The 25,972-nt window shown below is 44.6% G+C and overlaps 2 protein-coding genes across 2 annotated transcripts in view; one reads left to right on the top strand and one right to left on the bottom strand.

The window, feature by feature from the left end:
• KIAA0825 (KIAA0825 ortholog) overlaps window positions 1-21,455 on the bottom strand; it is a 414,416-nt gene extending 392,961 nt beyond the window's left edge. Inside the window, exons 1-2 of the mRNA XM_054032998.1 lie at window positions 21,378-21,455; window positions 15,505-15,680 (exon numbers count right to left, since the gene is read on the bottom strand). The gene's annotated coding sequence lies outside the window, so the exon portion shown is untranslated. The remainder of the gene's footprint in view (window positions 1-15,504; window positions 15,681-21,377) is intronic.
• A 52-nt stretch (window positions 21,456-21,507) lies between these two features.
• SLF1 (SMC5-SMC6 complex localization factor 1) overlaps window positions 21,508-25,972 on the top strand; it is a 79,321-nt gene continuing 74,856 nt past the window's right edge. Inside the window, exons 1-3 of the mRNA XM_054033056.1 lie at window positions 21,508-21,684; window positions 22,428-22,541; window positions 22,725-22,800. Of these exons, the coding sequence (XP_053889031.1) occupies window positions 22,428-22,541; window positions 22,725-22,800 (190 nt within the window). The 5' untranslated portion in view covers window positions 21,508-21,684. The remainder of the gene's footprint in view (window positions 21,685-22,427; window positions 22,542-22,724; window positions 22,801-25,972) is intronic.

The raw sequence follows: 25,972 nt of genomic DNA, 5'->3' as shown, positions 1-25,972 counted from the left end.
TGTTTCAGGGACCAGAGATAATCTAGGATGGTAGGTACTGGAACCTCCAGAGGGACAGTATTGCTCAGGGTACACCAGCAGGAGAAGCGCTTCCATTTGGCCAGGTATGTGGACCTAGTAGAGGGCTTTCTGCTACCCAAGAGTACTTGCTGCACTGAACGGGAGCAACGCAGCTCAGATTGAGTTAGCCATGCAGCATCCATGCTGTGAGATGGAGGAACTGCAGGTCCAGATGACATAACCTGCCGTGCGCCTGAGTGATCAGATCCAGCTACAATGATAGAGGAATTGGTTTGGTCACTGCCAGATTGAGGAGTGCGGTGTACCAATGTTGCCTGGGCCACGCCGGAGCGATCAAGATTAAGCGGGCCTTGTCTCTGTGCAACTTGAGAAGGACCTTGTGGACTAATGGGAATGAAAGAAAGGCGTAGAACAGGTGGTCTTTCCACGGTATCAGGAAGGCATCAGACAGGGAGCCTGGGGAGCGTCCCTGGAGAGAGCAGATCACTTCCGATTCTCGCCAGAGGCAAAAAGGTTTATGTGGGGAAATCCCCACTTCCGGAAAACAGAATGGATAACGTCCGGACGTATCGACCACTCGTGAGCCAGGAAGGACCTGCTGAGGCAATCTGCCAAGGTGTTCTGGACTACTGGGAGAAAGGACGCCACCAGGTCAATCGAGTGGGCTATGCAGAATTCCCACAGGTGAATGGCTTCCTGACAGAGGAGGGATGACCGCGCTCCGCCTTGCTTGTTGATGTAAAACATGGCCGTTGTGTTGTCTGTGAAGATTGTGACACAACGGCCCTGTAGGTGTTCACGGAATACCTGACACGCCAGGCATACTGCTCTCAGTTCCCGTATGTTGATGTGCAGGGTTATCTCTTGTGCGGACCAAAGACCCTGTGTGCGAAGGTCCACGAGGTGAGCACCCCAACCCAGAGATGATGCGTCCGTGGTCAGGACTAGAGAGGGCTGTGGGGCATGGAATGGCAACCCCCCGCAAACAAAGCTGGGGTTTAGCTACCAACCCAGAGAGGATAAGACCTCCGTCGGCACCGTGAGTACTGTGTCCAATCTGTCTCAGCCTGGACGGTACACTGACGAGAGCCAGGTCTGAAGCGGACGGAGGCATAGTCTGGCATGTCTGGTCACGAAGGTGCATGAGGCCATGTGGCCCAGAAGGCACATGCATGCTGTCGAGGTCGGGAAGCTTTGGAGGCTGTGAATAATGGTCGTCATGGACTGGAAGCGGGCCTGTGGTTGGCACGCCCTAGCGAGATTTGAGTCCAGGATCGCCCCAATGAAGTCTATTCTTTAGGTTGGCTGCAAAGTGCACATTTCAGTGCTGAGCAGCAGTCCCAGCTGTCTGAACAAGCTCATAACGAACCAAACATGAGCTGCACCTGGGGCTCGGAATGACCCCAAATGAGCCAGTCGTCGAGGTACGGAAACACTTGAATCCGATGTCGACAGAGCAAGGCCGCTACGACGGCCATACACTTCGTGAAGACCCTTGGTGCTGTGGACAGGCCGAAGGGAAGGACGGTAAATTGGAAATGCCGTTGGTTGACCACAAAGCGACGGAAGCGCCTATGCGGCAGGTAAATCGCTATGTGGAAGTACACGTCCTTCATGTCGAGGGCGGTGTACCAGTCTCCAAGGCTGGGTCTACACTACCCGCCTGAATCGGCGGGTAGAAATCGACCTCTCGGGGATCGATTTATCGCGTCCCGACCCGAATCGACGCTCTTACTCCACCAGGGGAGGTGGGAGTAAGCGCCGTCGACGGGAAGCCGCAGAGGTCGATTTTGCCGCCGTCCTCACAGCGGGGTAAGTCGGCTGAGATACGTCGAAATCAGCTACGCTATTCACGTAGCTGAATTTGCGTATCTTAAATCGACTCCCCCCTGTAGTGTAGATGTAGCCCAAGATCCAGGGAAGGAATAATGGTCCCCAGGGAAACCAGGCGGAACTTCAACTTTACCATGAATTTGTTGAGTCTGCGTAGGTCCAGGATGGGCCATAGTCCCCCCCTTTGCCTTGGGGATTAGGAAGCAACGGGAGTAAAATCCCCTGCCCCTCAAATCCCTTGGGACCTCTTCCACCACTCCGATAGACAGGAGCGCCTGTACCTCTTGTAAGAGGAGTTGCTCGTGAGAGGGGTCCCTGAAGAGGGACGGGGAGGGAGGGTGGGAAGGGGGCGCGAAACAAACTGAAGATGGTATCCAGTTTCCACCACGCCTAGGACCCAGCGGTCTGACGTTATGCGGGACCACGCAGGGAGGAAATAGGAGAGGTAGTTGAAGAAAGGCGGGAAAGGATCCTCCAAAGAGACTGGTGCTCTGCCCTCGGGCGCACCTTCGAAAGTTTTGCTTGGGCCCCGTCGATGGTTTTGGGGGGCCCCGGTCCTGCCCGACTGAGGACCAGATTGTCTCCTACTACTACCGCGGCCACACCTCCTAGCGAAGTCCTGCCGCGATCGAGGGTTAGGGTAGGTGTGCTGTGGTTGGGGCCGGAAGGGCCTACGTTGCGTCACCGGGGTATGCATGCCCAATGAGCGCATGATGGCCTGGTTGTCCTTCAGTCTCTGAAGTCTAGGGTCAGTTTTATCTGAGAATAACCCCTGGCCATCAAAAGGCAGGTCTTGAATTGTCTGCTGCAGCTCTGGTGGAAGACCGGACACCTGTAGCCATGAAATGCGGTGCATAGTCACGCCCGAGGCTAGAGTCCTAGCCGCCGAGTCTGCCGCCGAGTCTGCCGCCTCTAACCACGCCTGCAGGGATGTCCTCGCTACTTTCTTGACCTCTTCTAGCAAGGCCCCAAACTCCTCCCTGGACTCCTGAGGAACCAACTCCTTGAACTTCCCCATCGAGTTCCAGGTGTTATAATTATAACGGCTCAAGAGGGCCTGCTGGTTAGCTACCCTGAGCTGTGGGCCACCAGTTGAATATATCTTGCACCCGAATAAATCCAGGCCTCTAGCGTCCTTGGACTTATGGGCGGGTGCTTGCTGGCCGTGTCTCTCCCTCTCGTTCACAGACTGTACAACAAAGGAGCAAGGTTGGGGGTGAATATACAAATATTCATAGTCCTTGGAGGGCACCAAGTGTTTCCTCTCCACCCCTCTGGCAGTGGGAGGAATAGACGCTGGGGACTGCCATATCGTATTGGCATTAGCCTGGATGGTCTAATGCCAATACGGCAAGGCTACATGTGTGGGGATATCGGCAGATAAAATGTCCACCAACGGATCCTCGACTTCCACCACCTCCTCCACCTGGAGGTTCATGTTTTGTGCCACCCTATGTAGCAATTCCTGGTGTGCACGAAGATCTATAGGCAGTGGGCCAGAGGAGGAAGTGCCTGCCACAGCCTTGTCAGGCAAGAATGAGGACGACATCCCCGGGACTAGTGGGGAGGGTCCGGTTGCCCTAGGTCCATCACACTAGGGGCATGGGCCTGATCTGAGGGCAGAGCAGTCGCCTCAGAGGCTACCGGGGGGAGGGTGGCTCACAGTGGCCTCCGGCACCTGGGACTCTGAATGGGCAGAGTGAGAAGTGCCTAAGGGGACACCTTGGGCTTGGTGGTATGCCCAAGGGGTCCAAAAGGACCATTGCGGGGGGTCCCCAGTCAGGATCCTGTCCTTTGTCTTGCCCCTGGCTAGCACCATCCACATCTTGGCCCTGAACATGGTAGCCACTCCCCACTTGGGACGACGTTGAATTTGGTCGTGAGGGCCAAGGCGGGGCCGAACGCACATGCAGCATCGCACTGTCCCGCTCTGTCGCTCCGCGCCTGGGAGATGGAGACCAGTGCCAGGATCTCGAGTGGTACCGCGATCGGGACCGACAGTCATATCAGTGCCGGGAGGCCGATCTAGATATCGACTAAGACCTACGGTCCGGATGGTGCCAGGATTGGCTGCGAGGCGAACAGTGCCAGGATCAGTGCTGGGAGCTGGACCGGTACCAATCATACCAGGAGGGAGACCTTCGTGAGGTGGAGTGGCGCCGTGAGTACGACCGGCGCCGAGATGGGGATCGGCGCCGGGACTGCGAGCGGTGCCAAGACCGCGACCTGGAATGGGACTGAGATCGGTGCCGAGCTGTCTCGCTCTGCAATGGAGGTCTCATGAAGGTGGGCTTCCCTATAGATGGGACAGTCCACACCGGCAGTGCCGGAGGGTGAGATGGTCTACGCTCAGTCAGCGCGATCAGGTCATGAGCGGTGGAGAAGGTCTCCGGAGTGGACAGCAGACCGATCTCGACCACGGTGTGCACTGGGGAGCTTGTGTGCACCGGACTCAACGGCACTGGACAGTACGGTGCCGGAGTTGGAGCCTTCGTGGGGCGGACCTGCACGGGCCGTTGCTCCAATGGGGGCACAGGCGGTGCCTGCTACCGTACAGGAGCAGCAGGTGGTTTGTGCTGCTTCTTGGGCCGCGGAGACAGCGAGCGGTGTCGAGCCTGTACCGGTGCCAGAGACGTCCGGTGCTGAGTCGTTCCGGTGCCGGAGGCGTGCTTTGGACCGATGGCGCCTGGTCTGTGTGCGGTGCCGAGGGCATTAGGAGCTGTTTTAAACAAAAGTCCCGCTCCTTTTTTGTCCAAGGCTGTAAAATATTAGGTTCCAAAACAGGTGAAGTAAAACTTGTCACCTGAGTCGAGACAAGCCTCAGGGCTAACTCAATCAGCACATAGAACCATGAACACTTGCCTAGTGTCTAGGCCAGGTGTGGGCCTGAGGATTTACAAAGACAAAGAACTCCAAGATAAGCTTCTGAAGAGGGGACCTCCTGGGATAAGAGACAACGGTCTGTAACAGCAACTACAACAAAAAAAGATAGGGGACAAGATTTTATCTTTCACCAAAGAGGCAAGCTGGCAGTATGACTGGTCTCATGAATGGTGGATCACAGCAAAACCTGGCTGTAAAATGCTGAAAGGACTTAGGGTAAGCATTGCTCTACAAGACACGAAGGTATCTGGTAAATAAGTCTAGGTTCTAGAATGCATGTTATGATTTTATTTTACATGTAACCATTTGTTTCCAATACTACTACTTGCTATCATTTGCATCTCTATATTTTGTTAAATAAACTTTTACTTGTTTTCACAATAAACATATCTAAGTATTGTTTGTTAACATGAGCGGTGATCTGAGGTGAAACTGGTAAGCTGGGGTACTGTTTCTTTGGAAGCACTGGTTCTGTGAACACTGTGAGTGTCCAGTAGAACAGGGTCTGGACACTCCAGGGAGATTGTTGGAAGTTGGAGTGTGCCTACTGCTAACCTGTAGAGAAACAGCAGAGCCTGCATATGCCTAAAGAGGAATGCTTGTTTTGCCAGTGGCCAGTGGAGTAGGGGAGCTGACCCCCATCAGGGACAGACAAGGCTTCTTCATGCTAAGGGCAGGTAGTAGAGGTAGAGAGCAGCAGGTAGTTTCACAACCTTGGGTACCTCCAGGAAGCATTACAGATCCCACTGCTGACCCTGAGGCTCATGGGGACCTCCCACCTCGGAGGGCACAGTGGGGTACCCTGGCCATAAACAAACATAGCAGGCTTTTCTGCTGCCTGTCACCTTACAGCAACTCCATCTCCCTCACCAGGTGCAGAATAGTGCTCATGTGTAGAAGGAAAGCCTTATAAGCCCTCCCCTTGGTTGCAAGGGTATATATTATGTTGCACTCTTCTATCCAACCAGTCAGCCACAGTATTGCCTTCTGACCTCCTCAAAGTGTGTGGAGGGTAATCCTTAAAGGGGCCATGGTTCTTCTTTCCCTGCTGGCCCAGATAAAGCCCCTCCCTGACCTCTGAGGCTAGGGGTGGGGGGGCTTGAAGGAGTGCAGCATTGTTCCAAAACTAGTATAGCTGCTCAGGGTTTCTCTCTCAACAAGAAAATATATGGACCTAATTTTCAGGTGTGCTGTGCACTCACAGCTCTTACTGAAGTCAATGGGAGTTATGGCTTTCAGCAACTCTGCTAATCAGACTTATGCTAACCCCCACCCACACAACCTTGAAATCTACCTTTTGACAGAAACACTCTTCATTTGTTGGTATCCATAACAACACTAAAATGGCCTGTTCTCTGCTTCAGAGACATTACTCTTTCCAAAGTCAGTAAGACATTGTCTTTTTGGCAAGTACTACTTGCTTCATCCACTTGCTGGCCAAGTCTTCCCAACTGACAGTGATAAATAAGTTATGTATACATGCTAAATATATTTTAGAAAATAGAGTTGCTACTATTATAAGAGTTTTTGTGAGAAGTTTCAGAGAATTGATAGCCCAATAGGACTGGTTGGTACTGGTAGTGACTCAGAACTCTTATGGCAAAGATAAATGAAAGCATGAAGATACAATATACATCTGTAAGATCTGTTGGTGATGAGAAATATCCTGCAGATTGATGTGAGGACAAACATCTCCATGATAAATCTCTTCTATCATCTTACAAACTGCACTTGAAAAAAAATTACCCACTATACATCAGCCTCAGGACTAAAACCTACCTACTAACCGAGTAAAAAAAGTAAGTATCTAGTACAATAATACATTTCCTGGCAGTCCCAATAACATAAATGAATAAAACAATTGTGTAGTGTATAATTATAACTGTTAGTGGTTTATTTACTTTTTAAAAAAATATAACTTGGTAATACTCTTGCCTTTGTTATACTTTCTTTACCATCCTGATTTTACTTTCACCCTCCTCCCTCTTTTTTTCTTTTTGATCACAGTACATGGTATATATTTTCCTGCGTTGCTTTCAGCATATTTTCTTTTCTCTTTCCTTCCATAACCTTATACCTCTTCATCTTTCTTTCCTTTCATCCAAGGCAACCACAGATGTAATGAACAGTAGGAAAGGCAAGAAATAGATGGGGAAATATGTTGCCCCAGTGGTTGTATCACATCTGAAATTACTTTTTAAGCTCTGTGGGATAGGATTCAAATTCATCTGCATCATGTGACATCAAACATGGTGTTAGGGACTGCTTAATAAAAACATAGCTTTCTGCACTGTAATGCTTGTCCTTTGTGAAGAAAAACAAAAAGTGAAAGAATAACTCCTTGATTGGAAGTTAAAATAAAAATATACATTTGTTTTAATATATGGTCACAATTATAGAACTATCACTATGTACATGCACCAATACACTTGCAAGTGCTGAGAGAAGTCTAGTGCATAACAGAGATAAAGAATTTAAATAAATAAATAAAATGAGTTGATATATTAGGTGAAAAATGCCCTGTGGCTATATCAGGAAAGGATAGGAAGAGTAATTTGAACAAGGAAAGGGATTACTGACTAGCTCATGAAGGGCATTCTACATAGGGGAGGCAATATTAGAAGGCTGTGAGGAAAGCAGACCAATTAAGCATTCAAGGCTGTTATCACTGGTTTAGGTCAGAGGGAAAGAAAGGGAACAGGATAGGAAATTTGAGTCAGACAGACAGGGAGGGGCAGGGTAAGGCACAGTCCTGAAGGCAAGGACAAGAAGCTTGAATTTGATACAGTGGTGAAAAGGGACCTATTGGAGGGATTCAAATCTTTGTCTATGCAAATAAATAAATAATGACTAAATAAATAAATAAAAAGTTAGCAGCAGCTGACAATGGGTATTAGTAACAGGTTCACCTGAATTACATCTGAAAATGGTTCATCTAAAAGGATATGCAGAACCAAACTGTGCTCAGCACCACTTCAAAAAACATGGTTGAGCAAGGTACTGAGCCCTTTTGTCCTGTCTACATTTGTAGAAAACAAATTTTTATTATAGTGATAGACTCAAGGAGCTCAACTCAAGGTTGTACCAACATGGGGAACAGCTATTTAATGATAGCAGAGAAACATATAACATGATCCAATGGCTGGACATTGAAACTAAACAAATTTAGACTGGAGATAATGTATAAATTTTTAACAACGAGAGAAATTAACCATTGAACCGATTTGCCAAGGATCCTGGCTAGGGCCCTACCAAATTCACAACCATGAAAAATGCGTCACGGACCGTGAAATCTCATCTCCCCCTGTGAAATCTATATAGTCTTTTGTGTGCTTTTACACTATACTAGATTTCATGGGGGAGACCAGTGTTTCTCAAATTGGGGGCCCTGACCCAAAAGGGAGTTGCAGGGGCGGTTGCAAGGTTATTTTAGAGTGGTCGTGGTATTGCCACCCTCACTTCTGTGCTGCCTTCAGAGCTGGGAGGCTAGAGAGTGGCAGCCATTGGCTGGGCACCAAGCTCTGAAGGCAGCGCTCCACCAGCAGCAGCACAGAAGTAAGGGTGGCAATACCATACCATGCCACCCTTACTTCTGCGCTGCTTCCTTCAGAGCTGGGCAGCCAAAGAGTGGCAGCTGCTGACTGAGGGCCCAGATCTGCATACCATGCCATCCTTACTTCTGCACGGCTGCTGGCGGCAGCTCTGCCTCCAGAGCTGGGCTCCCGGCCAGCAGCCGCTGTTCTTCAGCTGCTAGGGTGACCAGATGTCCCAATAAAATCAGGACTGTCCTGATATTTAACCCTTTGTCCCGCGTCCCGATCCATGTACGATGGGGACCCCATTTGTCCTGATATTCAGGTAAGGAGGTGAGCGGGAGGGAGGCGCCGATTCCGTGGGTGCTCCAGGGCTGGAGCACCCACGGGGAAAAATTAGTGGGTGCGCCGCATGCAGTGGCAGCCAAGCTCCCCATTCGTTGCCTCCTTCTCCTACTCCCCCCAGAACGTCACATCCCCGCTCCTCCCCCGCCCTCCCAGCGCTTCCGCCTCCCCCGCTGACTAACAGCTGTTTGGCGGCACTTAGGACTTTCCAGTAGGGAAGAGGAGGAGAGGGGACACGGCACGCTCAGGGAAGGAGGCAGAGAAGAGGCAGGGCTGAGACTTGGGGGAAGGGGGTGGAATGGGGGCAGGGTGAGGGCGGTGCAGGTGCAGAAAGAGGCAGGGGAGTGGGCAAGCACCCACCAGGCAGAGGGGAAGTCGGCGCCATAGAAGGCGAGGGTCGGGTGGGAGGGATGAAGAGGCAAGTGGCAAGCCAGCAGCAGGTGTGGGCGGGGTGAAGAGGTGAGTGGTGGGCCAGCAACAGGCAGGGGGTGTAAGGAGGCGAGCGGTGGGTGGGGGACTGAGGAGGGACGCAGCAAGCCAGCAGCGGGCTGGGGGATGAGGAAGGGCGCAGTGGCTGGGAGGCCGAGCAGGGAAGGGGCGGGACCTGGGGCAGAGTGGGGGTGGAGCCTGGGAGGAGCAGGGGTGGACTGTGGGCGAGGCTAACGTCAGCCCAATGTGTCCCAATATTTTACTGTTGTGATCTGGTCAACCTATCAGCTGCCTAGCTCTGGAAGCAGTGCCGTCGTCAGCAGCAGCACAGAAGAAAGGGTAACATTACCACAACCCCCCGCTACAATAACTCCCCCCCACACACACACACACAACTGCTTTTTGGATCAGGACCCCTACAATTACAACACCATGAAATTTCTGATTTAAATAGCTGAAATAATGAAATTTATGATTTTTTAAATCCTATGATCGTGAAATTGATCAAAATGGAATTTGGTAGGGCCCTAATCATGGCAGATTCTTCATCACTTTATGAATCAAAATTAGATGTTTTCCCAAAATATATGCTGTAGGAATTATTTTGGGCAAGTTCTATGCCTGTGTTATACAGGGGGAGGTCAGACTAGATTATCATAGTGGTCCCTTCTGGCTTTAGAATCTATGAACCTATGAGCATGGATTCAGCAGCACCAAATCACAGCACATGTTGTCTATAGTGGGTTTGTTGTGGAGAGCAGACAGCCTAATGAGGTCAGATTGACGTAAGAGGATGATTTAAGCAGGGTTTTTTGTAAGAACTGACAGGAGACCAGGTGGGTGCTGAGACCAGAGAGGATGAGATTTCAGAAGTCACAATGGAAGGTGATTAGGACGTAGACAAATTTTTAGTTGCGCGAGATGAAAGCAAAGGAGGCATCTTTGAAATACTATGGAGAAAGAAGCTTCAGGATGTTAATACACAGTTGTAATTAAGAATTAAAATCAACAAGGTTCAGAAAATAGTATTAAGTGTTGTGATAACTATTCTACTACATTGCATATGTGCATCAAGGCATGAAACATACTGCTACATAGAGCAGTACAAATGTATACATTTGTGGAAAAGGAATTAATTGTTAGGTGAACTATAACTTTTGCATGTACGACTTCTGTGTATTTAACTTTTTAGCTATAAGATTACTATTTTCTCTTTTGGCCCTATAAGTTAACATGCCACCATAGTGAAGGATGCCACACATTGTATTCACTGTGTATGTTGTGGAAGCGCTGGTCATGGCTCCATAATTAAGGAAGCCTTATGAAATGGCCTTAAAATGAGACACAAAGGAAATTATGTTTTTCCTGTACATGCAGGTGGTCTTTCTGTGGGAAATTTCATACACTGTTAGATAAATCAAAGTGTAAAAACTATGTAGCTTCTGACTGATTTCCTTTTATAAATTTTTAACATGAAGTGTTTGATATTGGGCTGTGACTGAAATTTGTCTGTGGCAGTCCAACATGTATTTAGTTGAATGATATCTGTTAAAAAAATTTGCTCATCTACAAAAACATTGGTAAAGAAGGTAATCGTCAGTAGATCTTGTGCAATAGATAAGGTTTTTTAATATAAATATATGTAGGATAAAATCTGTTCCCATCATATGCATAAAATATTCTCCATTGGATAATTTTCTTTCAGTAATTACCCTTTTCTGTGAGATTATATTTTACAAAAGAGAATGTTTTATGCATGTACTGTACCATTATCACACACCACTTATTCATTATAGGCAGAGCTGCTAGCACCTCTAGTTAAGACTGCTGCACACTTCACATTATAAAACCCTGTTTTCAGTTGCTTATGACTGCTGAAGTTTTAACTGCTTGAGCTGAAATGTAAATGCCACGTGTTTGCTTCAGTCTAAATCTTTTTGGGGAAAATGTGACTTAAAATGGTTCAATTGTTTCTGATACATGGTTAGGAAAAATACAGTTTGTCCCTTTTTGGGGGGTTATTTTTTTTTTTTTTTTTTTTTTTTTAAACAACTGTTCTGTTGACAAGCTAGTTCCTCCATGCTATAATGTATCTCATCATGGGATAGGGATTATAAATTCTAATTCTATCGTATGAGACAATATATTAATGTAATGTTTAAGAAAGGTTTTGTAAATGAGTTCCAATACTTCACGGATTAGGGACCCAATCTTATGGAGTTCCAGGGGCTTCTGTATAGATTATTTAGCTTAATCTCTATCTACCCAATGGGACTCAGTGCTCAGTGTAGAAGATACCATCAGAGATGATTAATTTTGCAGTTCTCAAATTGTGGATTTGTGTCTCCAGAGATAACACGCTTGTAAACAGCAAAAATGTTTTAAATAAATAAATAATATATAGAGGTGAGAAATAACAGACCTCAACCCTACTGTCCCTCTGCAAATTTGTTTACACAGAGTCAATCCCTTACCGCTCTCTCTAAAAGTGCAAAGTTTCAAAAAGTTCAATGAATAGAAGATTGTTGGGGGCGGAATAGATCTGGACAAGGAGAAGAAGTCTGGAGATAAATTTCAGAAGGGAGGGACAGGCAGTAGAAACAAAAGTGAAACTGTTTGAGCAGCATATTCCAGAAATCTTAAGGTCTTTCTGAGTGTAGCCTTCATTGATTGAGATCTACCATACCATTTTCTCATTAGAAGACAAAACCTAGTAAAAGAGACCCAATTTGGGAATATTTTAATGAAGTTCCTCTACCTGTGGGTAAGACAGACATGCGTGCAAAATGCAAACAGTGCAACAAAGAAATGCAAGGCCTATTTGCCCAAATGAAACAACATCATGAGAAGTGTTCCTTCTCAGGAGGAAGCTGTGTTGAAGATGATGAAAGGAACATATCTGAACATGCACGATCTTCAGTTTGGTAAACTTTTTTATTTCATACTTCTTTCTTAAGGACTGCCTGTCTTCCTTCTGGACTATTCTTGAATTCTCATGTTTGAGCAAAAAATATAGTTGTTACTCTATAGTACTATCATTATAGATGCAGTTGTGATAAAAAATAAAAAGCTGAAATAGGCAGATCTTCCTTTTACAATTTCACCTTTAAAGTAGTACTGAGTGTCAGTGAATGCCATGAGTAATACTAAACGAGCAGTATGGTAATAATAATTAAATAACTGCATTGACTTATTTTGTTTAGGAGAATCCATCCTCAACGTACAAGATTCTGAAGGCTATCCACCTTCAAGATCACCATCATTATCTATAGTTTCAGAGTTATCTGCCAATGATAGTGTTTCTGTCACATCATGTATGTCACATAGCCACAGTATATCACCAGTAGCAAAAAGAAAAAAAAAATCTCCATCATCCAGAAACAACCATAAATAAGTTTGTAATAAAAACCAGCAGATTACAAAAAGAGGTAATTGATGAAAAAATTGCCAGGTTTGTTTATGCAACAAACTCTCCTTTCTGTATGATTGAGAACCCATACTTCATTAACGTGGTTCAGTCATTAAGATCAGGACAAGGTCCACCCAGCAGAGCAGATGTCGCAGGCAAATTGCTGGATAAAGTGTATGAAAGAGAAATTGAGCAGTGTGCAAAAGGTCTGGAGGGTGAGATTGTTAACCTGAATCTTGATGGGTGGAGCAATGTCCACAATGATCCTGTTGCATGTGCTTATGTGACAACAGAAGAAGGGAATGTCTTCCTTACAGAAACAATTGATACATCAGGAAATGAACACACAGCAGAATACTTACAAGAAGTAGCAGTAAAAGCTATAACAAACTATGAAAAAAAATTCAAATGTCTAATACGCAGCTTGGTCACAGACAATGCTGCAAATGTATCCAAGATGAGAAGAAGTTAGGAGAGTCCCAAGTTAATAACATACGGTTGCAGTGCTCATTTGATGCACCTCCTAGCCAAAGACTTCAGTCTCAGAAATAAAGGCTAATATTGTTGAAATTGCAATATACTTCCATAACAACCACTTTTCAGCAGTTGCTCTGAAAAAAATAGGAGGAACCAAGCTAACTGTCCCATAAGACGTGTGATGGAACTCAGCAGTGGACTGTTTTGAGCACTATATCAAGAACTGGCCTAATCTGATGACAGTTTGTGAACAAAATAGATGGCACTGTCACAGCCAAAGTTCTCAACATTGGGCTTAAGAGAAATGTTGAACACATGCTAAGTACCCTGAAGCCTATTTCTTTAGCCTTGAACAAAATGCAGGGAAATAGCTGTTTTATTGATGATGCTGTTGAAATTTGGAAGGAACTGAGTGAGATCTTAAAAAGAGAAATATGCAATGACAGAGTTAAATTACAAGCATAAAAAAAAAAACGAATGAAACAAGCTCTATCTCCAGCTCATTTTCTTGCAAATATTCTCAATACTCAGTACCAGGGTCAAACCTTAACTGCTGAAGAAGAGGAGTTGGCTATGACATGGACATCCAGCAATCATCCCTCCATAATAAACTTAAGAGCTAAGGGTGAACCATTCAAGAAATATATGTTTGCTGATGATGTTTTAAAGAAAGTTACACCAGTGAACTGGTGGAAGTCACTTAAGCACTTGGATTCAGAGACTGTTGAAGTGATAATCTCACTTTTAACAGCAATAGCTTCTTCTGCTGGTGTAGAAAGAATATTTTCTTCCTTTGGACTAATTCATTCCAAACTGAGAAATCATTTGGGACCTGAAAAAGCAGGAAAGGTCATTTTTCTTTTCCAGATTATGAACAAACAGGAAAATGAAGGTGAAGACGACTGAGTTAGCTGCAGAAGCCAATATTTTAAGTTTCTCATGTTGACCTGGCTGACGTAGTCGATTTAATTTTTTTTTAATTCATTTAACTATTTTAGTTAAAAACAATTTTAACAAAAAACCCTGATTTTAAAAAAACTTGAATGTTTAACTAAATTCAAAAATTCATATGCTTGTTTTATTAAAATATTATATGTTTGCTGTTGAAGAAAAAAATCCAGAATACATAACGTCGTTGTTTTAGTTAAATAAAACAATTTAAATGTCTGTCCATGTTCTCCTCCTAAAACAGCATGGCAAGAAAATCCTCCAAATATTAATGATTAACCTGTTGAACTGAAGACAGTTCACTTCCCAATGACTTCATAAATATCTGCTTCAATTACCTTTGGTAAATGGAATAACCAAAGGATCATTCATTTTCTAATATAGCTGTAAAACTAATCTGAAAATTTTTCAAAATAAATCACTTTCAAAATGTGTAGCGTGTACCTTCTAAAAATGAAACCTACATCTATCTCTGAGTTGTGAAGAATATGTATTAAGGTTATAACAACCAACAAGAATGCACTTTTATGTAGAAATCCATGATTAAATCGAGTCTTCTTGACTAGTGATTTAAATCATGATTTGATTTAAATCCATTATTTGATTTAAATCAAATCCACCCTGGTTTGCCTTTTTAAAACTAAGGATATTCCATCATGTAGAATTATACTGGTCCTCACATGGGTCATCAGTAGGGCTGGAACTAATACCAGAGATTTTTTAGCTCTTCTATTCTGTTTCATAAACACAGCATTAAAAGCATCATCTTGCCACCATTAGTTGAAAATGGGGGAAGAATTAAAATAAGATTAACTAAATTGGCAGGAAATAGAGTGGTAACAGAAGACCATAATATCAATATACGGTACATATAGTATGTATCCAATTGTCAGTTTAAGGATGAGGTAATTGTTTACAGTTTGGTGTGTGTGGAATGTTGGCGTGCATCCAAGTAAAAGTGGAGCATGCTTAGCACAGAGGTAGACTTAAGGTCACCTAAGTAGGTAGGCCAAGCATGGCTCAGTGTAAATATACGATAAAGGTTACAGATCATAATAGTTGGCAGACCATATTAGCTAATACAGACCATAATCTCAAACTGTTATATAAGAATCACTCAGCAAACAACTATTATTGGATAATAAGGGAAGGATCGTAAAAGAACCAATAGAGAGACTGGAATGAAGTTGGTGAAGTTGTTCAGAGAGGGAGGAGAAGATCAGGGTCAGAGCACTGGGGTGGTTTTTGCAGCAGAAGGAAAAAACACCACAAACAGTGCCAGCACCTGCAGCAACTAGCAGACCCTGACACAACAAAGGGAAAGAAACCTACGGAGAGTAGGAATGCTAGTTATAGTGTAAATATAGAATAGAAATCATATTAATATGTTTGGAGCAATAAAGATGTGTGTTTGTATTAGATCAGTGGCTCTCAACCTTTCCAGACTACCCCTTTCAGCAGTCTGATTTATCTTGCATATCCCCAAGTTACACCTCACATAAAAACTACTTGCTTACAAAATCAGACACAAAAATTCAAGTGTCACAGCACACTATTACTTAAAAATTGCTTATTTTCCCATTTTCCCATATTATTAATTAATTGGAATATAAATATTGTACTTACATTTCAGTGTACAGTATATAGAGCAGTATAACCAAGTCATTCTCTGGATGAAATTTCAGTTTGTACTGACTTCACTAGTGCTTTCTATGTAGCCTCTTGTAAAACTAGCCAAATATCCATATGAGCTGATGTACCCCCTGGAAGACATCGGCATACCCCCAGCAGTAGGCGTATCCCTGGTTGAGAACCACTGTGTTAGAGCTTAAACTTTATACATATAAAACAATGTCAGATTTCTGTCAGTAACTGCACACGGCTAATCACCATGTGTAGGGCGCAACACTTAATACTGTTCTAATTGTATGACATTGCAGTTCGGATATTTAGGAATTGTTATTATTAAGGAATTGTGTTGCTGAGATTACATTGTAGCCAGGGATCATCAGTGTGCTACTGTAATAGAAGATACTTTGTTTTGGAAAAGTACTGTCTGTGTGTCAATCAATTATATCAGCAGACTGTATCTGATCTAAGATACTCTGGGGAGTTATTCTAAAAAGGGAACCTCTAGTAAACCTAGGGCATTTCTCTAGAGCGAGCCCCCATTCACCCTGAAGAAACAGATTAATAGGCTACCTAGAAGGGACCTCTGGTAAACCCAGGAGGGGGCAATAGATAAACTATTCTGGGGGTACCCTGGATCTGATTTGGAGTAACAGAACCTTTAATGCACTGTACAGACCTCTGCTACATGAGCTAACATAGTAACCAATAGCAGGAACAGGTTGTCATCCAGTATGTAGATCAACCTCTAGAGCAGGGGTTCTCAAACTTCATTGCACTGCGACCCACTTCCGACAACAAAAATTACTACATGACCCCAGTGTCCTGTATTACTCTAGATTCTAGAGTCTAGAATCAGGGCCAGTGTTAGGGGGGCGGTAAGCAGGGAAATCGCCTGTGGCCCCATTCCACAGGGGGCCGAGTGAAACTAAGTGGCTCATGTGTTGGCTTCAGCCCCGAGCAGTGGGGCTTGGGCTTTAGACACCCTGCTGCCGGGGGCAGAAGCTAACACCAGCCCTGGCGACCCCATTAAAAGAAACTTGTGATCCACTTTGGGGTCGTGATCCCCAGTTTGAGAACCCCTGTTCTAGAGGGAGATGAAACACACTTTGCCAGTCGGTTTCACTGATATTTACTGGCTGCAGAGGTATGTTCAGGCACAGGAATCCTCATTTCTATTGCAAGTTCCTGGAGGTAGTGTCATCCAGGGGATACAGAAGCTGCAGACCCTGTCCTTCCATCCCAAGGCTGAGCCATCCTGCCTAGTTGCCTAGCATGTCTCCCTGTGCTTCTTACCCCCCACCCCAGACTGCCCTGTTACCCCAGCTCCTGTCCCTGTCCTCACTCTTCTTTAACAAACTCTATTGAGCATGACAAACTGTGATTTTCAGATGCTTATAACTCATCCAGATTGGTATGGATTTTCAAGCAAGAGATAACTTTTTGCTGCTAGGGTGAACCCCCTACCAAAATTCCACTCGCTACTGCACTCTATGTTAGATGCTAAAGGTGCTCATAAAATGGTTGCAAGAATTTAACACTGTTTTGCCAATGTACTTTTCCCTAACCTTGTTCTGAGAAATAGATGAACTATTTTTGCTGTTTTTTGTTTTTATTTTCCAGAAACATTCAACCTGAGATAAAGATGCAGCATGAAAATTTCAGCCTGAACTAACAATGTTTGGCAAAGTTGTAAGCAATGAAAATGCTTATAATGGAAAGTGTTGGCCAACATTTACTATGGGTGGTGCTGCAACCTCCACCTATAAATTTCCATAGATTCCAAGGCCAAAGGGGCCCATCATATAACACAGGCCATAGAACTTCCCCAAAATAATTCCTAGAGCATTTCTTTTAGAAAAAATATCCAGTCTTGATTTAAAATTACCAGTGATGGAGATTCCTCCATGACTTTTGCTAAATTATTTCAATGGTTATTACCCTCAGTTTAAAATTGACACACTATTTCCGGTCTGTATTTGTCTAGTTTCAACTTCCGGCCATTGGATTGTGTTATAACTTTCTCTGTTAGACTGAAGAGTCCATGATCAAATATTCGTTCCCATGCAGGTACAGTAACTCCTCACTTAAAGTTGTCCTGGTTAACGTTGTTTCATTGCTGATCAATTAGGGAACATGCTCGTTTAAAGTTTTGCAATGCTCCCTTCTAAGGTCGTTTGACAGCCGCCTGCTTTGTCTACCACTTGCAGGAAGAGCAGCCTGTTGCAGCTAGCTGGTGGAGGCTTGGAACCAGGGTGGACCGGCAGCCCCCCTATCAGCTCCCCACTCCCCTAAGTTCCCTGTGCTGCACAGCCACCCAGCAGGCTAGCAATTCCAGCTGTCCCTCCCCCCACTGCCATGTGCTGCTCCTGCCCTCTGCCTTGGAGCTGCTCCCCGAGATTCCTGCTTGCTGTGCGGGGGGGAGGAGGAGGAAAGGAAGAGGGGGGGTAATGTCAGGGTGTCCCCCTCTCCCCTGCTCCTGCACCCCACTTACCCCATCTTCCATAGAGCAGGGGAGACACACCAGGGCTCAGGATGGAGGGAGCTTGCAGCAGCTGGTCTCAGCAAGCTGATCTCATTAACAAGGCAGTGTACTTAAGGGGAGGAAATGCGCATCTCTCTCTCTCTCACACATACCTCCTCCCTCCATTCCTGCTGCCTTGCAGAGTGAGAGAGTTAACCCTTGAGGGCTCAGCCAATTGCTAGCTCATCATTTAGCGGTAAGGGAAATATCCCACCCTCTGTCTCCTCCACCTCAACCAAGGTTCACAATCATCACTGTGTACCAGTATTAAATTGTTTGTTTAAAACTTATACTGTTGGTGTGTATATATATATATGTCTTTTGTCTGGTGAAAAAAATTGCCCTGGAACCTAACCCTCTCATTTACATTAATTCTTATGGGGAAATTGGATTCGCTTAACGTCGCATTTTTCAGGAACATAGCTACAACGTTAAGTGAAGAGTTACTGTAATTACAGTCTGTAGTTAAATCCCTTCTTAACCTTCTCTTTGTTAGGCACAAGAAGCTCAATCTATTTAACTTATTTCTATAAGTAGGCTTGGCAGAATTCAAATTTTATTGTTTTTTATAATTTTGACAGATATCTATGTATATTTGTAAGCATTTTTCTCATTTTATCTATTTAAAATTCCAAAATTGTGCAAAATTATATGTTAAGTATTTTTCATTCATTTTTATCTATAATCTTTCACAGTTGTGGGAAAATATAGGGGGCAGACAACAACGGGTATCAGATAATTATTTAATGACAGCAATGTTGAGATTCAAAAAGTTAAAGCTTTATAATCATTAAAAACAAAATGTCAACATCACATATATGTTTTAATATACAAAGTAAATATCCTTGAATCAAACTAAGTTCTTAAGCAGTATTTTTCTTACTTTACCCATCTGTAAATTTCAATTATTTTTTTTATGGAAAAAGAGAGAGAGAGAGAGAGAGTGTGAGTGTGTGTGTGAGAGAGAGAGAGAGAGAGAAACGGACACCAAGGTAATTCTTCCAAGCCTAACTCTAAGGCACATTTCCTAATCTTTTAATCATTCTTGTGGTTCTTCTCTGAACCCTCTCCAATTTATCAACATCTTTCTTGAATTATGGACATCAGGACTGGACGCAATATTCCAGCAGCTGTCACACCAGTGCCAAATACAGAGGTAAAATAACCTCTCTGCTCCTGCTTGAGATTCCCCTATTTATGCACCCAAGGACTGCATTAGCCTTTTTGGCCGAAGTATCACACTGGCAGCTCATGTTCATCTTATTATCCCCCATGACCCCAAATCTTTTTCATAGTCACTGCTTGCCAGGAAAGAGGTCCCCAAGTATAGCCTACATTCTTTGTTCCTACTTGCATACATTTACATTTAGCCATATGAAAACACATTATTTGCTTGCGCCCAGATTACCAAACAATCCAGATTGCTCTGTATCAGTGACCTGTCCTCTTCATTATTTACCACTCCCCAAATTTTTCTGTCATCTGCAAACTTTATCACTGATGACTTTGTGTCTTCTTCCAGGTCATTGATAAAAAGGTCAAATAGCAGAGGGCCAAGAACTGATCCCTGCAGGACCCCACTAGGAACACAGCTGTTTAATGATTATTCCCTACTTAGAATTCTATTTTGAGACCTATCAATTAATCATTTTTAATCCATTTAATGTGTGCCATTGTAATTTTATATCGTTCCAGTTTTATAAAATGTTGTATGGTACCAAGTCAAATGCCATACAGAAATATAAGCACATTACATCAACACTATTCTTTTCCTCCATCAAACTCAGAATCTCATAAAAAAAATGACATACAATTAATTTGAGAGGATTTTCCATAAACCCATGTTGATTGGCATTAATTATGTTACCCTCCTTTAATTCTTTATTTATGCAGTCCCATATCAACCACTCCATTTTCTTGCCTATGACTGATGGCAAACTAAGAGGCTTATAGTTACCTGGATCATCCTGCTTACCCTTTTAAAATACTGGCATAACATTAATTTTTTTCAGTGTTCTGGAACTTCCCCTATATTCCAAGACTTATTGAAAATCAACATTAATGATCCGAGGAGCACCTGAAGCAGCACTTCTAAAACTCTGGACCTGCTGATTTCAAAGTGTTTAATTTTAATAGTTACTAGTTAACATTCTCCTGAGAACACCAGTGGAATGGAAAGAGTGTTATTATCATGACTACATCATCTGTTTTCCCCCTGCAAACACAAAACAGAAATATTTAACACTTCTGCTTTTTCTCCATAATTCTACCATTTCCATCTAGTAATGGATAATAATTGACCTAGATAATACTAACTAGGGATATCTAGCATCTGTAGAAGACCTGCATTTTCAAACTAGCCATTAATCAAACTTCACAACATCTCTTTTGAAGTAGATGGCTAAGACTTATTTGCCTAGTGGGGAAACTGAGGCAAAGAAGGTACATGTTAGTCATTCTTCAACAAAAAAACTTCAGAAACTGACTTCAAAGAGAAACTGCAGAGCTACAATTTATTTGCAAACTTAAACACCATCAATTTGGGCTTGAACAGGGACTAGGAGTGGCTGGCTCACTACAAAAGTAATTTTCCCTTTCTTGGTATTGACACCTCCTCATCACTTATTGAGAGTGGACCACATCCACCCTGACTAAATTGGCCTTCAACATTAGTTCTCCACTTGTAAGGTAACTCCCTTTTCTTCATGTGCCTGTATCTGTAATTTTCACTCCATGCGTCTGAAGAAGTGGGGTTTTTACTAAGCCCAAATAAATCTGTTAGTCTTTAAGGTACCACCGGACTCCTCATTGTTTTTATGATTTGTACAAGGTCACAAAAGAAGTTAGCGCAGGACCAGAAACAGACCCTCCCCAACTCAGTGTCCCGACTAGTTCCAGGCCCTTCTTCTAACCAAATGTGCCCTCTTTAATTTATAGCACCACCACCACCATTTGGCAAAAGGAATAAATTGTGGGGGCGGCAGCCTGCGGTCGCCACCAGGTGCTCACTCCGCGACAGACGGCGGCACAGAGCGTGTGACCCGGCCCTGGCGAGCACCGCCGGAGCGCCACACGCTGTCAAACAGCCAGGTTCGTTATTAAGAGGCACAGGGAGGACTAACGGTCAGTCGTAAGGAGCGTCCTGTTGTGGGGGGCTGGGGAGCCGGGCCCGGGGGGCAGGAGAGGGGCTAGTGGGGCGCGGGTGCCTGCCGGGACGGTTCGAGAGGGGCCCAGCTCCCCAGCAGGGGCGTGTTGGGACATAGCGGCCCGGGGATGTCTCGGACCCTGCCCGCGGTCTCTCCGCCCCGCCAGGCTCCAGCGATGCAGCAGCGCCAGGCTCACTTACCGGCCGGGCCCCGCTCGGCTCCGTGTTCGCAGCCCCAGAGACCAGGGAGCGTCAGTGACAACGTCCCGGAACGGCTGGGTCCCACATCCGGGGGCGGGGCCGGCTGCTGCCGGCGGGAAGGAGGCTGCAGGGCTGGTATGGCGGGGCGCCCGCCGCCTCTTACAGCGGCTCCGGGAGCGGCGGGGTCGGATCTTCTACAGCCGCTGCGGCGCTGCCCCCTCCCCACAGCAGCGCTTGGGCTCCAGTGCCAGCGGGGCTGTTTGGTCCCCTGCGCTGTGTGAGCGCGACCGTCTCCCGGCAGGGAAAGGTGAGCGCACCGGGGTGACCGAGTGTGGCCTCCCCCTGCTCCCATGGTAGGTGTGGGATGGTGAGAGCTGGGTACCCCATCGTGATGCACGCCCTAGGCCCAGCACTGCTACGCAAACTGTGCACTAATATCGATGTAGAATTGACTGGTGGTGCCCCATGAAGTACCGCTGCTGGTTCAGGTTTGAAAATGCAGTTGGCGCCACCTCCATTCAACATCCTGTCTCCTTCGCTGCTCCCCTTCTGTGCTACTCCTCCTATTAAGATTCCCTGGGGCTCTTTCTGCTACAGCCTACCTTGCCTAGGACAGCTGGTTTCCCTTTGCTTATTATGGACTCCCCCTCCCCGCAGTGGCTGGTCTGAGTCCCTCTGTTTGTACCCAGGGGTTTCGTTAGGGAACAGTCAGCTTCTTTTATAAAGCAGCCTCAGTAGCAGACCATGTTGGCAGGTCTAACTCTCTTCTTTGAGGTGGGCAGGCTGGCACACAAAGGTGCAGAGCTGGGAGCATCATGTAGGTGTTCTGTGTTGTCTGGAACCTCAACGTTAGGCTATTCTCTTTAGTGTACATTAATGCTACTTAGTAACCATTTAAAATAGTTATGTTTTGTAGTAGCATTACCCTAATAGAAGCATTTGTTTATATAGCTATATTGTCTTTAATTTTATCCAAAAATGAGGAAGTTCAAATACAACTGTACAAACAATTTATGCATATGCTTTCCCCCCTTAAAAATAAATGTACAGATGGCATGCACTGTCCAAAAGCGAAGAATCCAACTAACTGGATTTAAGAAACAAGAAAAGGAGGCTATAGTTGAATTACTACTTACACTGGACTGTGTTTTTATTGATACTGAGGTGAGCATATACCTTTGTTGTTTCATTCATTAAATTCACATGAAGCAAAAGGAAGCAACAGATAAGATTGAAGTCTATAGATAAAATAGTCTGGATGATGGTCTAGACTTAAGTTTGTGCGAGTAGCTAATTTTTTTTTTAAAAAAGCCATTTTCAATGACACTTATGTTTTTCTTTTGTTAGCAATTCAGAAATTGCACACATCTTATAGCAAAACAGCTTTCGAAGAGTGAAAAGTTCTTAGCAGCTTGTGCAGCAGGTGAGTAACAAATTGTGGTATCCTCTTTAACTGTATCAGTTAATGAACAAATAAAGTTATTAACCTTGTTTCATAATTGTTCTTATCTTTGCTAATAAACAAGACTTTTGCTCAAGCTTGGATTTGCTTCCTCTCACCTTCTCTTCCCCTTATTTGACTGAAATCAGTAAGTCTGTTACCCCACAAAAAGATAATTGTTGGCTAAGGTAATAGTTAAGACTGAGAAGTCACAAGTTATTTGAGAGAATAAAAAGTATTGGAATACTTGCTATTGGTAGCATACAATTCTGACACTAAACTTCACACTAACATTCACTCACAGACTGCAAACTTCTGCCTGCACAGCAATCCCCTATGGCCAAAAGAAAAACCCCTTACCTCTGCCTTACTATTGACTCTAGACCCCAGTTTTACTCCTGTGTTCTTTTCATATCTGTGGCCTGATTCTGTAATTGCTTGAGTAACGGTTTTAAGGTTTTCAAGGTGAGACCTCTATACTGTAAGATGTTTTTGGTGAAGAGCTTCCTGGAAGGGCTCTATGGTGTTTACAGGCTGTGGTTATGGATGTAAGTTTTGCAATGGCAATATATTGATATGGTAACCATTTTGAGTATTATCCTATTTTCTTTTCATCATACTTGTGTCCTATATATTAGGTGTTGAAGCATATATATTACTAATAATTATTTGTATTACCATAGTAGTTAGTTAGCCTACACCAGGAGGGCTGTATTATACTAGGTGCTGTACGAACATACAACAAAAAGATGGTCTGTACCCCAAGGGGCTTATGAGCTAAACATAAGATAAGACAAACATATGGGAGAGCTCAAGTAAACAATGAGAGGTATAGGTCAGCATGGTAGGCAGTGGACTTTGCACATTAGCCGCCTACGGGTACGTCTTCACTTACCGGAGGGTCCGGCGGCAGGCAATCGATGTTCTGGGAACGATTTATTGCGTCTGGTTAAGACGCGATAAATCGATCCCGGAAGTGCTCGCCGTCGACGCCGGTACTCCAGCTCGGCGAGAGGAGTACGCGGCATCGACAAGGGAGCCTCCCTGCCGCGTCTGGACCCACGGTAAGTTCGGACTAAGGTACTTCGAATTCAGCTACGTTATTAATGTAGCTGAATTTGCGTACCTTAGTCCAAAGTGGGGGGTTAGTGGGGACCAGGCCTAACTTAAGTTTTTCATAGGCCTCACTGCAACCGAGAATGTTGGGGAAGGATTTGAGGATGAATAATGAGGTAGGTTTGTGAATATTTAAAGAGGGAACCTCCCAAGTGTGTGGGGCAGCCTGGGAGAAAGCATGGACAAGTGGGCAGTAGAATCTGACATCATGGAATGATTGGAGGTGAGTGTTAACACTTCAATAGTGAATATGAGATAATAGGGTGGGGATAGGCCATGTGGGGGCCTTGAAAGAGAATACAGGCCGCTTATGTTTGATTCAATAGAGAAGGGAAACCAGTGAAGTGATTCAAAGAGAGGAATGGTATGGTTGAAGTGATGGGCTAGGAAAGTCTTGGTATCTGCGTTTTAAATGGATATGAGCAGGGTATGATTGCATTTGTTAAGGCCAGAGAGAAGGGTGTTCCAGTAACTGAGACATGAATGATGAGAGCTTGAAGGAGAGTTTTGGCTGTGTGGATGGATACTACGCATAAAGAATTGGTAAGATTTAGATGTAGCCTGGATATGAAGCCTAGAGAAAGGGTGGAGTTGAAGATGACACCCATCTTACAGGCCTGAATGACAGGAAGGGTGGTAGTGTTATCTACAATGATTGAGAAAAAGTAGTAGGGAAGGGTTTGGGGGCAGGGAGATTAGCAGCTTTATTTTAACCATGTTTAGCTTGAGCGAGCAGCTAGATCATCTCAGGGAGGCAGGTCGTGAATTTAGTTTGAACAGAATGGGACAGGTCTGGAGTTAACTCACAAATCTGTCTCTTAACAGCATTAAGATAGTGGTTGAATTTGTTTGTGAATTGGATTACCCAGAGATAAAGTGCAGAGGGAGAAGAGAACAGAACCAAGGATGGAGCCCCCACATAAAGTTACAGGATGGATGAGGATCCTTCAGAGGACATGCTGAAGGAGCAATTAGAGAACCCTTATAGAAGAGAGTTACAGAAGCCAAACAAGGACAAGATTTCAAGACTGTGTCAAAGGTAGCTGACAAGTCAAGGAGGACATGGATGGAGTACTGGTTCTGAACTTTAGCTAGAAAGAAGGCATTAGAGATTTTGGTAAGAACCATTTCAATGAAATATAAGGGCAGAAGCCAAATTGGAAAGGGTCTAAGGTGGAACTGGAGGAGAGGAACTCCAGAAGGCGATTGTAGACAAGAGAATTCAATGAGTTTATAGATAGATGGGGAAGTAGTTATAGGCAAGTGGGGTTAAGATATTGTGTTTGGGGTTTTTTTGAGATTGAGAGACTAAAGCATGCATGTATGCTGGAGTCATAGGTTCAGGGCAACTGCACTCTTGTTTCCCCTCAGTGGTCCAGCAAGGACACCATTTTTAGGCTGCCAGCTCCCCCGTCTGGCACTTTTCTTGGGTGGAGACCCCCATCTCTCTCCCTTCTGACCAGGGTATCTCCAAGCTACAGAGTTCCCTGCCTTCACTGAGTTGTTCCAGCACAGACAGGTTGTCCAAGGAAACCTATTTGTTTCTCGTCAGAGATGGTTAACCAGTGTAATTGGTACAGTTGTAAGTACCCCAGAGTTCTTTCTATGCAAGCCTACTTTAAAATAAATGTAAACTTTACAGATAATGTGTTGAAAACAAATAAGAAAAACCTTACATGCATGCTAATAAACTTACCAGACATCATCCCAATCCTAACGTGGGTTTTGGCAGGAGCAGTCCTTCAACTACCATTCCCACCTAAAGGGATTCCTTGTGGTTACTCGTTCATCACCGCTGCAGCTTAGAACAACCCCTTAGTCCAATGGTTCTCAACTTGTGGGCCCAATCAGCACACAGCTGTGGCCCAGGTGACATCCTCAGGGCCATACAGGTAGTATATATATTGTGTGGGTGTGGCCCACATCAGAGGAGCTGCATATGCAGCCCACAGTGGTAAATAGGTTGAGACCCACTGCCTTAGTCTTCTGAGACCTCAGTAGTCCCAGTCCTTCCAACCCTACCTTAAGGATTGGGGCC

The sequence above is a fragment of the Malaclemys terrapin genome, chromosome 6 (genome assembly GCF_027887155.1).
Source record: "Malaclemys terrapin pileata isolate rMalTer1 chromosome 6, rMalTer1.hap1, whole genome shotgun sequence".
NCBI lineage: Eukaryota > Metazoa > Chordata > Testudines > Emydidae > Malaclemys > Malaclemys terrapin.
This window is presented reverse-complemented; position numbering and strand designations above follow the sequence as displayed.